Source organism: Stylophora pistillata, chromosome 6, assembly GCF_964205215.1.
Source record: "Stylophora pistillata chromosome 6, jaStyPist1.2, whole genome shotgun sequence".
Classification (NCBI taxonomy): Eukaryota; Metazoa; Cnidaria; class Anthozoa; order Scleractinia; family Pocilloporidae; genus Stylophora; species Stylophora pistillata.
This window is the reverse complement of record NC_142524.1, coordinates 5,521,731-5,537,732: the sequence shown is the minus strand read 5'-3', so window position 1 is coordinate 5,537,732 and position 16,002 is coordinate 5,521,731. Positions and strand designations below refer to the sequence as shown.

Genomic DNA, 16,002 nt, shown 5'->3' with positions numbered 1-16,002 from the left:
TTAAGAGATAAGCAAACACGTACAATCATGGCACAGTAAAAGCTAACCAACCAGCGTTCTGTATTTCTTTGTATTTTTGTATTTTTTATTTTATTGTAATCAGACATGACATGACACTTAGCATAATGACGCACTACCCACAAATAGGAGAGCTAGTCTCGGCGGGTAGTGTGTGGACGCTAAAACATCTAAATAAAATTCGGCTGAACAAAAGATTCAATAAATATACAAGAAACAGAAATTAAATATTAAATTAGTAAAGCACAACTGACAGTATGAGATAAAAATACAGAAACAGAAACACATGGCAATAAATAGAGGAATACATAAGTTATATACTACTATTAACTGGATTTAATTTTCGACACATCATTGATTATTTGTTCTACGCCAACATATAACTATCCTGAACTTGAAGATTTTGAAATAATATTGTTGTTATCTTTTCCTTGAAAATATGTTTTGGAAGATTCCTTAAGTTTCCTGTGGCGCTATTCCAAATTTTACAACCAATCCTTAAGAATGAGTTTTTATGTTGATTTAGCCTAGAACAGTTTATGTAATAGTTACCGGCAGCTGAACATCGGGTATTATGATTGTGTATTTGGTGAGAAAGAGTGAACATACCAGAAAGATTAGGGGGGGGGGGGGGTTAATGGTTATGGACATCATGTATTAACGTAGAGCATATTAATTGGCATAATGTTAACCGATGTAAAAAAGGAATGGCGTGTGAATTATAGTTGGCAAAGTTCATTAATTGCACAACCCTTTTCTGGAGTATCAATATTTTTTCCATATGAGATTTAGCTGCTTGGCCCCAGGCGACAAGGCCATATGATAAATAAGGATTGAGTAATCTATACATATTTAGTAATGTCAAATATGGTACAACATGCCTTAGTCTACAAATTATAACAATGCCTTTACTTATTTTTGATGCAATATGACTGATATGATGTTTCCAGATATTTCACATTGTCTTTACGCTCCAGGAAAATGAAATGTAATTAAGTCATTTCTGGCTGGGATCATGAAGATGACAAAATTGAGGCTAGCCAATCATAAACATTCATTAGTTCCACATTCAAACACTGGACGTGACACTGGACGTAACACTGGACGTGACCTCCGTCACGCAGTTTAAATAAGGACCTTAAGCAGTCAGGACGGCAACGCTGAAGAAGACGTCGATCTAAAAATGAATTTTTATTTTTAGTTAGAATTTCGCGAATGGCTGGATGTGTTTACCGTCTCATGGCGCCACACCTCAATTCCAACTTAACGTATGTGAGCAACGTTGAGTTCCAAATGGAAACTTGAATGATCTGCAGTCGGGCTTTCCGTTTTTAGACCACGTAAATTTTGGTGATTCCACGTTGTTGTTTTGCAGAGGACGGCTGAGAAATCTACAAAGTTTTAAAATGCAGGTGCTAAACTATTTTTCTGCTCATTAAATCTTTTGTTTTGTCACGTCCTCGTTGCCGTCGTCGTCGTGGTTTGCTTAAGGTTATGTGAGCCGAAAACGTTAATTTGTATTGTTTCATATATTCATTATTCCCAAAACTCCCAAAGGAATATAATATATATTGCAAAGTAATTGTGAAATCATTGATTACGGACGCTATTTGGAGAGGTTTGCGTCATGGCTGGTAAGTCTTACTTCAGTGCCTCCGTACCAAAGATTGTTGTGCAAAGTTTGTTTAAAAAGTATGACACAGATGAAAATGGTCATCTTAGTAAAAAGGAAGCCCTGTCCCTTCTTAAGGACGACCTGGGAATGGACAACAAACAAGCTGAAGCCAGTTTCATGCTTGTTGACAAAGATGGTGGGGGGAGCATCTCGTTTGAGGAGTTTTTCTCTTGGTTTCGAGACGAAAAGGGCTTAGAATGGGTTGATGACAAGTCAAGATGCTACTATATCAGTAAAGCTGTGGACGAATTCAAGAAGTATGACAACGACGGCAATGGCACCATCGATAAAGACGAATTGAAACTCTTGCTGAAGGCTGTTAACTACCGCCACGACTCAGACGCGGCACTCCGAGCATTGGATACAAACGGCGATGGGAAAATTTCATTCCCTGAATTTTTAGCTTGGCTGAACTGGTTACCAAACTGAAGTTCTTTTCGCCAATGTTATTTCTATTAGCTGACGATAACTGGATTATTCACCAACAGCAAGACAATATAATGCGATAATTTATGTACATGTAAGTTCGAGTTTCACTCGCTGTGTGCCTATTGATCAAGAAAAGTTGCATGTAAATGTGAAAATCCCTGTATCAATAAAGCCATCTAACTTAAGACTACCTGTAAGCAGTGCTGTTTTGCTTGTGTTTACTGACTGAGAACCGGGAAAAAATTATACTCAACATGTTGAGCGCTTGTACAAGGTTACTTCCTTACCCCCTTAAGAAAACCTCTCATATACCTATTTTCGGAATTTTAAAAGCAATTCAAGTACAGAAGTGCGAATCAAGTACAGAAATACGTAAATAAATGGGAAAAAGAAGAAAATTTGGAGATGCACAATGGTCTAGGAGTAAGTGACGGCGGTATGGATTTTTAACCTGACCGGTATCCCCAGAGTAATTCGAAACTCCAGAAAGAGATGGATTATACAGGATTTTAGACTATGTATACCCCCGTCGAGATTCCCCAAGCGTAAAGGGTGTTATTTCTTTTGTCCTGTTTTGTTTGTGGGTCTTGATTCGGTCCCTTCTGTCAAAATTAGCGTTAACAACAAATTTGTTCCTTACCCCTCCCCAGTCGATCGATGGATGGCCGCTTTAGAATTACACTGTTCGCTGGGTGCACATTCTCAGCCAGCCTTTGTGTGAGACTCTTTAGCTGTTCAAAATCTAATCTAATCTTCGCCTGAAAACAAAAACAAAAACAAAAAAAAAAAAAAGAAAAGCTAAGCGTGCAAACTTTTGTTTATTAGATGTGGGTAGATAACCCTGTACTAGGCTGACATTTACAATAGAGCAAACCCGCACTTTCCATCCAATATTTCCTTGTCTTTGGTTTTGTTTTCCCCAATGAAAGCAGCATCGATTCCCAATGATCAAAGGTATCTAACTTGGTCTTCAACAATCGACAAATGAGGTGAAATGACAATGACCAAGGAACTAGAAGAGAGTCCGTGGCCTTTCGAGCTCAAGAATTTGAACACTCTAGGCAGCAGTTGAAAGATTAAACTCTTTCCAAACCCCTTCGGTAACTGTTCGAAAACATCTCTCTTTCCCACGATGTTCTCGATAATTTTTTTTTTGTTCACATTTCAATGAGCTAACCGGAAACACAGCTAAGCTTTCTGTAAGCGCTTGCTGGAGGTCGTCCACGAACTCATCCTGGGCCATATTCTGAAAGACTCTACCACAAAGCAAAGATTAGATTTTGGCGCGCACAGAAAGTTACGTGAGGATAAGCGCCACTTGCTCGACATACCTGCGTGGCCCGTGCGACGAAATAACTTCACGAGATTGGCAAAGTTTCAGTCACAGCAAATTGTACAAAATATCTAGAAAGATTTAAGCTTACATCTCGTTTAACGTTTAAGCGACATATCAACGCCTGCAACCATCGTGTTTTATACCAACCTCGCAAACTTTTATACACGTTCTCTTGTGATACCTTCGAAAGTATTCAGTATAATCTCCGGTGAGATTTTTGCGGACAATCTGATCGATTTCTCTTATATTGTGTGCTAAAACTGACACTCGTCACCTAGAGCAAAGCTCCGTCGCACGACTCAATCAACCAAAGCGAGCAACTGAGCTTCCTGTTAAAACACACGAAATGACTCTAAAGCACACTTCACTCTGACTGGGCAGACTAAAACAAAGATTTTCTGGCACCAATCCGATGACAGAACGACTGCGATCGTTTGGAACATAGTAGTAGTAGTGTTTGGAACTAGTCTTGTAAGAAAATGTCCCAAGGGGCTCTTCTGCCCTTAACTTAAAATCGACTCACAGCCCCTGGGTCTCCGAGGATGGATAGTGTATGGATATTGTATGGAGAAGTTGCATGTTAATCACTTTTGGGAGTTAAAGAGTTAAACGCATGGCATTAGGACACATCATCCCCTGAGCAACAAACAAATATCTTCCACACGTCTATTAAAAAGAAATTTTGGTAACATACATGTAAGCTTTATTTACATTCGTGCCATCGTTTATTTGAATGGTGTTTACGCGAGAAGTCACATTGCTGAACACGTGGTATACCTTATTACATAAGCGCGCCACTTGGTTATTCATGCTTTGCGGGCCTACCACTTGTTCCCACCATGTTATTAAAATTTAAAAAGGTTATTTACCCGCCATATTAATGTAGTTCATTGTGTTTCGTTTTCCTTTTGATTTGAACCTTTAAACATCCGTTTTGGATGTAAGATTTGGGTATTTGACTGAGCGTTGCAAAGAGTGGCGAAGTTCGTCGTATTCTAAACAAAACTTCTGGACGTTTGAGACAGTTTGTAATTTGTTTATTGATTGATTCAGTGTTAGAAAACGTTAACTAATCCAGCCTTGCTGTCGGAGTAACAGTAACGGTTTAGAATTTTGGAGTTTTGCGTACGTGTTGAATAACAAGGGCTTTATTTTTCATTGTAATGTATCAATGAATGGTTTGATCAGTAGGTGTCTACGCCAAATCTTTTTAAAACGTGTACCTTACAAAGAATGATTAAAAGTGTGAAACTGAAGTTGTGCGTTCTTTTTTCAGTTTCTATTATTCCTGTTTTATTTTCCAAACAAAGAAGATCAAAGATTGATCTCCTGTTCGTCAAAATCTATTCCAGCACGGGTGATACTAACCCAGTGCAAGTGATGGGTAATCTAATAGAAGAGGAAGTGTATTTGTCTGTTAAGAGTCTGACACTAACCGGTTTTTTTAAAACCGCTTTTCGCCCTAACATTAGTGTGCATATTGTCCATACTGTTCTCTTTACATCTCCCTAAGTGCTGACATGGAGTGTGGGGCTTTTTAAGTCTGTGATCTTTTCCTTTATTCTTCTGACCTTAGGTGTGATTCAGGGGTGATATTGTAAGGAGAAATTAGATGCTAGTCACTAAGGGGTCAAACCAAACAAACACAGTAGACTTTTGGTTATTCGGCTCCTCAGGTCATGTGATAACGCTCTAGACAACTGTTGCATGCACATGTAAGCAAAATTTACAAAATATTAAGGGGTAAGCAAAGACGTACAATCATGGCACAGTTAAAGCTAACCAACCAGCGTTCTAAATGATCAAGCAATGATCCCTTAGATTCAACGATCTACCCGGTCCCCACCTTCCACCAGTTCAGAGCTCAAGTTGTTACACTACGCCACGGTTTACCTTGTGTGAGTGGCCTTTCCATTCATAAGATAGAGTAACGTAACACTGGACGTGACCTCCATCACGTTGTTTAAATGTCAGCAGAAAACGTTAATTTGTATTGTTTCATATTCATTAATTCCCCAAACTCCCAAAGGAGTATGATATATTGCAAAGTAATTGTGAAATCATCGATGACGGACGATATTTGGAGAGGTTTCCGTCATGGCTGGTAAGTCTTACTTCAGTGCCTCCGTACCCAAGATTGTTGTGCAAAGTTTGTTTAAAAAGTATGACACAGATGAAAATGGTCATCTCAGTAAAAAGGAAGCCCTATGCCTTCTTAAAGACGACCTGGGAATGGATAACAAACAAGCTGAAGCCTGTTACTTGCTTGTTGACAAAGATGGTGGAGGGAGCATCTCGTTTGAGGAGTTTTTCTCTTGGTTTCGAGACGAAAAGGGATTAGAATGCGTTAATGACAAGTCAAGATGCTACTATATCAGTAAAGCTGTGGACGAATTCAAGAAGTATGACAAAGACGGCAATGGCACCATCGATAAAGACGAATTGAAACTCTTGCTGAAGGCTGTTAACTACCGCCACGACTCAGACGCGGCACTCCGAGCATTGGATACAAGCGGCGATGGGAAAATTTCATTCCCTGAATTTTTAGCTTGGCTGAACTGGTTACCAAACTGAAGTTCTTTTCGCCAATGTTATTTCCATTCGCTGACGGTAACTGGATAATTCACCAACAGCAAGACAATATAATGCGATAATTTATGTACATGTAAGTTCGAGTTTCACTCGCTGTGTGCGTATTTATCAAGGAAGGTTCCATGTAAATGTAAAAATGCCTGTATTAATAAAGCCATCTAACTCGAGACTACCTGTCATCAGTGCTGTTTTGCATGTGTTTACTGACTGAGAACCGGGAAAGAATTATACTCGGCATGTTGAGCGCTTGTAACAAGGTTACTTCCTTATCCCCTTTAGAAAACCTCTCATATACCTATTTTCGGAATTTTAAAAGCAAGTCAAGTACAGAAGTGCGAATCAAGTACAGAACTACGTAAATAAATGGCAAAGAGGAGAAAATTTGGAGATGAACGATGGTCTAGGCGTAAGTGACGGCGGTATGAATTTTTATCCTGACCAGTACCCCCAGAGTAATTCGAAACTCCAGAAAGAGATGGATTATACAGGATTTTAGACTATGTATACACCCCCTCGAGATTCCCCAAGCGTAAAGGGTCTTATATCTTTTGTTCTGTTTTGTTTGTAGTCCCTTCTGTCAAAATTAGCGTTAACAATCAATTTGGTTACGATGAATATGTGAAGTTCATATATTTTGAACTGCGGTTACAGATACTGAGAGGATCGTGCATCATACGTAACAATTAATTTGTTCCTTACCCCTCCCCAGTCGATCGATTGATGGCCGCTTTAGGATTACATTCGCTGGGTGCACATTCTCAGACAGCCTCCAAGTTTTTTTCAAAGTTCACAGCGGTCTTCTGTTTGTTTTCGATGGAACATTATATTCTCAAGTGTCTTCTTTGAATCCTCAAAGATAGGATGGGTAAATTTATTCGCCAGAACATGGTTCAAAATACATCGAAGTTTGTACTGACACGTCACCTTGGCTTGTTCGAGAATTACAGTACCGTGATTTATAGATAAAATTTCTTAAAAGCTATCTCAAGCGGTGGAATTATACGGGATAACTGACTCACCATGGCTTTGACACTGATTCTAAGGAGAACGTTCAGATGCCGATCATTTAAAAGAACATTTATATTTGCGGTTGTCATCTTGGTACAACTGTGGTTAGCAATTCCTGTTCTTTTCGGACAACGTGGGGACATATGGCCACAGGAATTCAATGTTGTTTTTCCTCGGAATTTCCAAGCCCCTTTTGTTCCTCTGGTTATTTTTAGCTCCTACAGACCAAAGTATTTGGAAAGGACGTTGGAGTCAATTTCTTCCTCCGGTAGTATTGTTCCCTCCACGCCATGTTTGTTCATTCTTCATCATACCAAGGCCTCAACAATGGACGATATAAATGAGACATACAAGGTCCTTGGTAAAATCACATTTTGTAGAAAACTTGTGTGGACATTTGGAAATGAGGAGGAAGAACGTAGCCCAGAAGTCTTAAAGGCTCATTGGTGGAATACTATGAAAAAAGTATTTGATGAACATGGTAAGGTGACAAATTTACTTATCTTTGTTTATAATAAATGCAAGCCTACAGTGTTGTTTTTTCTTGATTTAATGCCCATCCAGCTGGAGTTTATCCAGGAATCTGAAGAAATGCTAGGGTTGACCTGCAGTGGAATAGCAGACTAAGCTCATATGATTAACTCCACTCAAAAAGTAATATCAGTGTAATATTTTAGGGGACCTGAAGATCACTTCCATCGCTTGTTACAGATATAAAATTTTCTCTGTTTAAGAGTGTCAACCTGAAGTTACTTCTCGTTTGGTAATTTGGAATTTCATTTCATTTTTAGTGGGTAAGGTAGCAAATGCTATCTTACCAACGTGTCAGCCATATAAATGTTGACTGACATGTTGGCTGTCACATCACCAACACATCAGCCAACGTTTTGACAGGCACGTCAGCCGACACACTACCAATGCTGAGTGGGAAGTAATGAAAAACTGAAAACACTGGTGCATCACTGTGTTTTGAAGCCCAAAATATTATATTACCTGCATGAAGCCTTGCCCTTTATTAGTGTAATCTTCATCATTAATGTAAGCCCAGGGTTCTGAAAGGCATTTTATACCAATAATTTTAAAGTTACAAATGACATTTATTACAAAATTATAACAGCTGTTATTCACTTCAGATGCCTTTCAGTTAAAGCACAATGAAACATTTAGTGGAGATGTACTGTTCGTTGAAGATGACTTAGTTGTTGCGGCAGATTTTATGGAGGTGATGTGGTACTCTCTCCTCGTCAAAAACTCTGTCCCCAACATCCACTTTAGCACACTCCAAGGAGTTGGAGAGGAGAATTTAGTAGATCATCAACCAGATGCCTTTGTTGTGAGTGAGGTACCACTTGTTCAAAGCATTGGTTATTCATTTAACTCATCTATGTGGGAGTACATCAAGACATTTCAGGACGATGCTTTAGGACATGCTGAGGGAGACTGGCCCCTTTACCTAGGTTTAATGCTACTGTACAATAGAAATTCAACTATTTTCAGGATTGTTTCACCTACCATAAGTCGTATCTGGCATGTTGGGGATAATGATCTTGGTTCCAGTGCTGATCCTGGTGCAAGCAGTAAATATAAACCTGATCAGTTTCCTCCCTGGAAACGTGCTCGAGAGCGGCGCTATCTCAATAGAAATAAGGCAAACGTTTTACCAGGAGTCAGGGACATGCATGGACGACTGTGCCACCCATGCGAAATGGAGTCAAGGACATACAAATTTTCTCGGGGAAGCTATAACTGCCGTTGTCTTTGTCCAACTAGTAATTTACAGAAATATGTTAATTGGCAAATGGGGGCATTTGTGTCAGATGTCAATCAAGGAATGCATTGTACACTGGTATCACATTTGATGACAATGGTCGTATTTGTCTTTGTTGGTATTTTGTTGTTTGTTTATTTGATGTCCTCACACTGATCATTCTTCCATAGAGTTTCTAAGAAGAATCTTGTACAGACTACCTAAACTTACAGAAGGACTGAAGCCTTCGGTCCACATCATTGTCTTTCACTCCTGAGATCTCATTTAGTAATTCTCCTTACTGTCTGCTATACTATTCTTATCATATTAGTTTGGAGAATTTGGTATTGGATCTTAAAATAATCCGCTAATTGATATTTTTTGTATTCTCGTCACTTGTCTACTTGATATGGTATTACTGTTGTGAGAAGAAATTCTGTCTTGGTCACTAATCAGAGTTAAAGGGTTAAGAAGAAAGATTCAGGATCTAGTGAATAGGTTTAAAAAAAGTAACTATTAAGTTTTAAAAAGGATTATGCATTTTGAGTTTTCTCCAAGAAGGTTAAATGTTGTGAATCTTCTGAGGAGAAAACAAGTCCAAATAATTATTCACAATCAAAATCAGGTCACACAAGAGTAAATTGTGTACATTGACTTTATATTTAACAATTATTCCACGAGCGCACGTTGGATATGAGATGATAGATAGCCAACGAGGCGCGTAGCGCCGAGTTGGCTATAATCATCTCATATCCAACAAGCGCGAGTGGAATAATTGTTTTATTAAAAACGCCCCCAAGAAATTATTATTTTGTAAGAAGAAACCAGATTTTTTAGCTCCCTTTTGATTTTAAGCTGACGCGCACGCTTACCATATTTGTAGATTATGGTATATTGGCTAATATACCATAATGGCTAAGCCAATAAAAAGTCTTGAATTGCATTATCCAGTGATCCAGTTTTTAATAAATATTATTATCAAACCGAAAAATAATCCTGGTATATTTTTTATTGTTATACAACTGACACTCTACCTGTTTTAACCTGGAGCAGTTTCACAAATGAGTGGCAAATAAATAAATAAATAAATATATCAATTGGCTCAGTGTGCTTCCACACCTCTTTTTCCCAAAGGACTTCAACCCTTTGAAGAGACTAGCTGGGAGTAGCGAGAGACTGTAATGCAACAGGGTTGTTATTAGAAGCTGGGGGGAAGCAGAAACCTCACTGCTCTCCTAGAATTTTGTGGTGGCTACCACTGTGAATTGTGATCAAGGACAGAATATAAGTATTTTTGAGCTCATTCTTAAATCAATGTTGGACAAAAAAAAAGTGGGAAATCTCTTCTCAGAGAGTTTCAAATTTCAAGATTTTCCTTGTGAGAATGCCCCAGACCCCCCTCCCCTTCCCTCCCCTTTCTCCTCTCCCTCCCCCTCTCCTTCCCACTCCCCCTCTCCCTCTCCTTCCCCCTCTCCCTCCCCCTTGCCCTCCCCCTCCCCTTCCCCCTCCCTCTTCCCCTCCTCATTTACATACATACATACATACATACATACATACATAGGTTAATTGACCACTCCCCATAGGGGCTTTCTGGGCCAATTCCCACCCATCCCACCCAGGGAAGGACATCCACCACACAGTAATCTCGTGTGTGGGAAATTAATGCCGTGTCCTACCCCAAACCCTGCAGGGTTTGTGTGAGACTCAATCAGAGACAAGCTTAAGAAAGTTCAAAGAATGTGGTCTCATTTGCCCTCATAAAATGGTGTCAAGTCAATCTGGCTACTGATATCTTCAAATCTACTTAACATATGATTATTACTTAACTGCTTTCTTTAGCTGTCCAAGAGACCACTGAAGCAAAAGACTTGACAACTTTTAGAAATAAGCTAGTTAATGAATTTTCTTAACCCATTAATGGCCGCAGCTTTTGTGGAAAACTGTGTTTTGAAGCTAGTCCAGCAGATTTCGGGTCACTGTTGGGGTTTTAAAAGCTCTAACTTACCAAAAACCACTTGACAGCTCGTGCACTCGACGGCCTTTGGATCCAAATGCAAAATGGCGGCCTGAAAATCTCGGGCACGCGCAGAGAGCAAAATTTCGACAGTTTTTGGGTTGAAAAGTCATGCCCCTCTTACGACTTCTACTTTTCTCTCTTTCTCCTGCCCTTTTTTTTCCCCTCTCCCTGCCTAAAGTTTCTCCTCACTTGCTGGAAATTGAGTAGGCTTCATTTTGGTGTAGAGATTTTTCAGAAACTACTCATTATTTTCAAAGCACATGCTCGGAAAGGTAGGTGGGTAGTGAAACACGATCTTCGTGCAGATTTTCCGGTCAAAGTGACACGGTTTTTTGGCTATTTCTCCAATCTCCTCCACTCAATTGCGCTCATTCTGGTATCATCTGCAAGATATTTTCAACCCGTTCAAGTAGATGCTCGAATTCGTGCTCCAGGGTTAAAATTGATGACGTCACAGGGCGTAGAAAGGGTGTGGGTCCCCATGGGCGCATACGGGCGCACTGGACGTTAATGGGTTAAAACACGATTCATACCACCTAATTACCGTTTTAAACTTTTATTATATAAGCATACCCAATTGTATATATATATAGTTTTTGAATTTATAGATAAGTAATTAGGATTTTTTTAATATTGTTATATCAGTTAAGGAGGTGAACTAGAAAGGGATAACCTCTTCTACCTCCTTTCACAATTTTTCATGTATTTTTTGTGCTAATGTATTGTTTGTTAGTTTTTGTTTGCTTTCTGTGCGTGATTAATTGTGAATAAACTACTATTATTTAACTACTATTATTATAAGAGAATTACACCTTTCTAGAGTCTCCAGATGAGGTATCTTAAAGTATGGGAGTTATCAGAAGGAAAGCCTTATTTCAAACCAGTTGAGAGCTCTTATTGTTTACTTCCATACTTTTACACAGCTAAGTGAAGACATGAACTCTTTTAAACCTTAATATCAGCGTACAGATTTTCCACACTGTTCTTTGTGAATAACTTATGGTACGGATGAGGAGAATTAGTCAGTTTCACAATCAAGAGCTCCAAATATTGATCATTTCCTTTATTCACGTGACCTTCATGTTTAATTCACCAGTGATAAATGTATTATTATAAATATTATTATTACTATTTATTATTATTATTAAACTTTATTATTATTTATTTTTAATATTTATTATTATTATTATTATTATTTATTATTATTATTATTATTATTTATTATTATTATTATTATTATTATTATTATTTATTATTATTATTTATTACTATTATTATTATTTATTATTATTATTATTATTATTATTATTATTATTATTAAGAAGAAGCACATGTGAGTCACTCTCAGGGGTTAAAGAGAATAAGAATCATCTCTCTAGTTGAGAAATCCATAATATTTGAAATAAGAACTTAACCAAGCTTTCAAATACAAGTTTATTTTGGACTGAAATTTCTACCTAGCTTGAATAAACATCTCCACAACGTGGCTTTTTTGCGAGGGAGCTCTTTTAAGGGAAAGGTGAGTTCATAGAAATTAGGGCTGTAGATATGGAGGGAGGGGTCTCAAAGGGACAGGATAGGTGTAGAATTCTAAAACCTGTCTGCTTCTAAATTTGACGAAGTATTCTAATTTGCTTAGAGAAGTTTAAGCTATCTCTTACTTTGGAGGTCAAAATTTAGGAGTGGTAAAGCTTTTTCGATACACCAGATGTATGCAACTGAAAAAAATGACCGGCCCTTAAATAAAAAAAAAATGCTAGATTGTAAAGCAGTGTAATAGGCTTAGTTATGTTCTGGAAACATTACTAGAAATTACATCCCTATATCTTACAGATACGTTGCACGGAAATAGAGAGAGGGAAGACAGGTTACGTTTCTGCTTCAGTTTTCTTGCAGTTCATGCATGTCAGTTTGACATCCCCCACGAAATATCACCATGATCCTTAACAGTATATTTACACATGAAATTCAGCATCTGGGATATCGCTCTTTAAGGTCCGTGATAGTATCTAAGCTGCCGAAACCAAAAATATGATAAACAAAACAAGTAAGTTTGTCTGTCAGGTTGAAATATAAGGTCACTTTAAACTTTTAATTTGTCCCTAAACGGTCTCGGTTTCAAGTTTTGAGGTCTCTCAGTTGAAGAATCAACAAGAGTTTTATTTTTCACTTTCATTTAGCCTGCAGGCGGGGCCTCTTTTATACAGAGATTTAGCAAGAGGACGGGAACGTCAGTTTATAAACTTGGTCGAGAACGTTACAAGTTGTTACAAGACGCGCGTTCTTTCGCCAATTGTAGACGAGTTGGGGAGAGGTTTGCCGAGGTCTGGTACTAATAATGAGGCTTCATACTTTCCCACTGTAAAAGAGACGCTTGTGCCGGCCAGAAAGCTTGCCTCAACCTCAAACTCACCAAACGCCCTAATTTTTCAATTTAAACTAAAATTGTCCTCAAATTATCAGCAGACGTCTTTCCCAAACCGTATTCCACGTTGCAGTCCTCTTCCGTTTCCTTTAAGCCATTTACATAAGAACCAGACAGTTACTGCTCAAAGTTACTTATTTTTAAAAGATGGTAAGCAAACGAGTTAGAAATACCTTCCTGGCCCCGGCTGTTCAAAGGTTGGATAGCGCTATCCATTGGACAAAACTCTATCCGGTGGATAACGCTGCACGCTTTGCTATCACTTATCCGTCTGGATAGTGATTTATCCGTCGGATAGTGATTTATCCGTCGGATAGTGATTTATCCGTCCGGATAGTGATTTATCCGTCGGATAGCGTTATCGATCCGTCCTTTATATAACTGGGCCCTGAAAGACTAGTAATTCCCCAGGGAGTTTGCCTGAAAACTGAACTCGAATGCATGACTGGCTTCAAAATAGTAAAAGCCTGTTTAAAACAGGTCAACTGAATATGTGCCAACTATCAAGCGACTAAAATGTTTAAAGGACCCAGCCAAAATGGTGTTTAAAAGATGTCGAAAAGTCGAAAAGAAAACTCACCTTTAAGAAGTTTCCTTGTGTTTTTTTGACAGTTAAACATGTGCTCAGATGAATTTTCCACCTAAAATGAAAATGCGAGAAACTCCATAAAATTCTTAGCCCACGGTTTGCTAAAAGCGATCCGATGCAAAAGAAGTTTGAGTTACTAACTTATGAATGTTAGATTAAAGATGGCTTGACGCCGTAACCACAAAAACTCTTCAACATAACGCATAGAATCCTACACACCCACATATAATTTTTATCTATGAAGAGGATTGTGTATGTTGCAACGTATGTAAACGGTGTAACAGCTGTGAAACTGTAGTTCAGATGATGGAGAAAAACACCTTTTCCAGGTAAGTTCATGAAACCAGGGCAGTAATCACATTCAAAGCGTTTAAGTCCCAGAATTTTTCTCTTTTTAAAATAATTGAACCTTCAGAAGGTTCTTCAACCGACTGTTTTTAACGGCAAGATGTGGCGATATAAGCCACTTGTAAGCGATTTTTATTGAAACACTTGAATCTGCGCGGCTTTCATTCTCAAGAAACGATTATGTTTCTACTGGCCTGTTGTAGAAAGAAGATGACTGTTGTTTCCTGTCCACTGGATCGTTCTTTCATCAGTTGAACTCTTCTGCGGGCCAAGTACCCGCGGTAAACTATTTACAAGCAATGAGGTGGTAAATTAATTTCAAGTACACTCAAATACCATTTTTTACAGAAAAATTTTACATCATTTGAAAATGTTTGATGGTGAAACATTTCGTGGCATATCTATGGGGAATTGGTTGCTAGGTAACCGGTGTATGACAGCTCACCTGATTGGAGGAAAATGACAGCCTTGAGTTTGTCGACATCGTTTTCTGTAGAGAAACAGGTGCGAGTACTTTAAGCCCTTTAAGTCCTTTGAATGACTTTTAAACGCGTTTGAAAATTTATGCCTTTTTTTGTGCTCTTAGCTGTACTAGTATACTATTCGGCAAATTATGAAATCTCTCGATATATTTCTTCATGAAATAACTTAGATTCGGCGTTAAACTTCAGTTTTTTTCCTTCTTTATCTTTCAAGAAAAACAACTCATACCGTTGTCATAAATTTGAAGACTGGAATGTCAAACTATTTTTGAATCAGCCAAAAGTCATGTTTTATTTAATTAAAAAAAATGGTATAGTATGGTCTAGAAAGGTCTAGAAAACTTCATGGAATATAGTTATATTTCCTCAATTTACCCGAACAAAATATTCAGTTTTTCTATTATTGCTAATAGCAATTTTGATATCGCAGTTGTTAATTTATCTTCGTCAAATGAATTTTGATAGCAGTCAACTAATTGACTCATAAAGGAAGATGACATACTGTATTCGTTTTGTTACAAAGTAAGCGTTCCTGACAAAGAGTCGAAACCCAGAGATATTTTGGTAGTTTCCTAAAATACGTCGATCGTAAATCGATTTCTATGCCGTTTATTATTTTTTTTTTTAACGGTACTCACCAGTGTTTTGTAGTGGTAAAACTTCCATATTTTACTTCAGATTCACGACCGGTCAGTACAGTTCAACACGCCTTGATAGGTATACGCAAAATATGATTTTGGTCCAATTTTTGTTTACAGCTGACGATCCAAGTCGCGTCGTAGGCAAAGTCCAGTTAGTGGGGCGTTTTTCTTCAATCAGCAGTTATTGTTTAACAAGTTTGACCCGTTGTACAAAACGATTATAATTAACAATTGAAAGAAAATTTTCCGAATTAAGAATTAATGAGCGCAGAGGAGTTCTCTGTTTTAAATGGAGTTTCAGCAAGCAGTTGTGCAAAGAGGCGCTGTCGGGGATTGTCTGGAAGGAATAGTAAATGAATAAAAATAAAAGCTGGTTTTGGATTGAAGGAAAGTCAAGAAAATGTCTTAATTCATGAGATGAGATGAATGGAGGAAGTAGTCTTCGCATTTCTGTCATTGCTTTTTTTTGTTTTTTTTCTTATATTTTTATTTTTTTGCTTTTTTTCCGAGAGGAAAGACAGCTGCACAATATGCGACTCGAAGATGTATTTCGAGTATGTTACCTTATAGAACCTGGGCGTGTTTTCGAAGTATTTTAGATCTGCTGACCAAAACGAGATCTAACGCTCGACCATAGCCTGTGTACTAGCGAGACACTTCCTGTAGAGTAGGTGACGTAATGGACGGTAATTTTC

General features: G+C 38.1%; 3 protein-coding genes and 1 long non-coding RNA gene across 4 annotated transcripts; 3 read left to right on the top strand and 1 right to left on the bottom strand.

Moving 5' to 3' along the window:
- Positions 1–1,143: 1,143 nt before the first annotated feature.
- On the top strand, positions 1,144–2,310 carry LOC111323183 (troponin C). The gene has a single exon (XM_088725189.1). It carries the CDS (start codon positions 1,646–1,648, stop codon positions 2,120–2,122), a length of 477 nt encoding a protein of 158 aa, XP_088581315.1. The 5' UTR covers positions 1,144–1,645; the 3' UTR covers positions 2,123–2,310.
- A 3,162-nt stretch (positions 2,311–5,472) lies between these two features.
- LOC111323165 (troponin C) lies at positions 5,473–6,217 on the top strand. Its single transcript, XM_022926460.2, has one exon. It carries the CDS (start codon positions 5,556–5,558, stop codon positions 6,030–6,032), a length of 477 nt encoding a protein of 158 aa, XP_022782195.2. The 5' UTR covers positions 5,473–5,555; the 3' UTR covers positions 6,033–6,217.
- Positions 6,218–6,667: 450 nt separating this feature from the next.
- Positions 6,668–9,906, top strand: LOC111323246 (uncharacterized). Its single transcript, XM_022926561.2, has 2 exons — positions 6,668–7,539; positions 8,192–9,906. The coding sequence occupies exons 1-2, from the start codon at positions 7,071–7,073 to the stop codon at positions 8,980–8,982; spliced, it is 1,260 nt and encodes a 419-aa protein (XP_022782296.2). The 5' UTR covers positions 6,668–7,070; the 3' UTR covers positions 8,983–9,906.
- A 1,456-nt stretch (positions 9,907–11,362) lies between these two features.
- LOC148727923 (uncharacterized) lies at positions 11,363–15,478 on the bottom strand. The gene is made up of 5 exons (XR_016002600.1): positions 15,305–15,478; positions 14,630–14,674; positions 14,379–14,470; positions 13,828–13,888; positions 11,363–12,836 (listed from the first exon to the last, which is right to left on the bottom strand). It is a non-coding gene; the product is annotated as an uncharacterized LOC148727923 (long non-coding RNA).
- Positions 15,479–16,002: the final 524 nt, after the last annotated feature.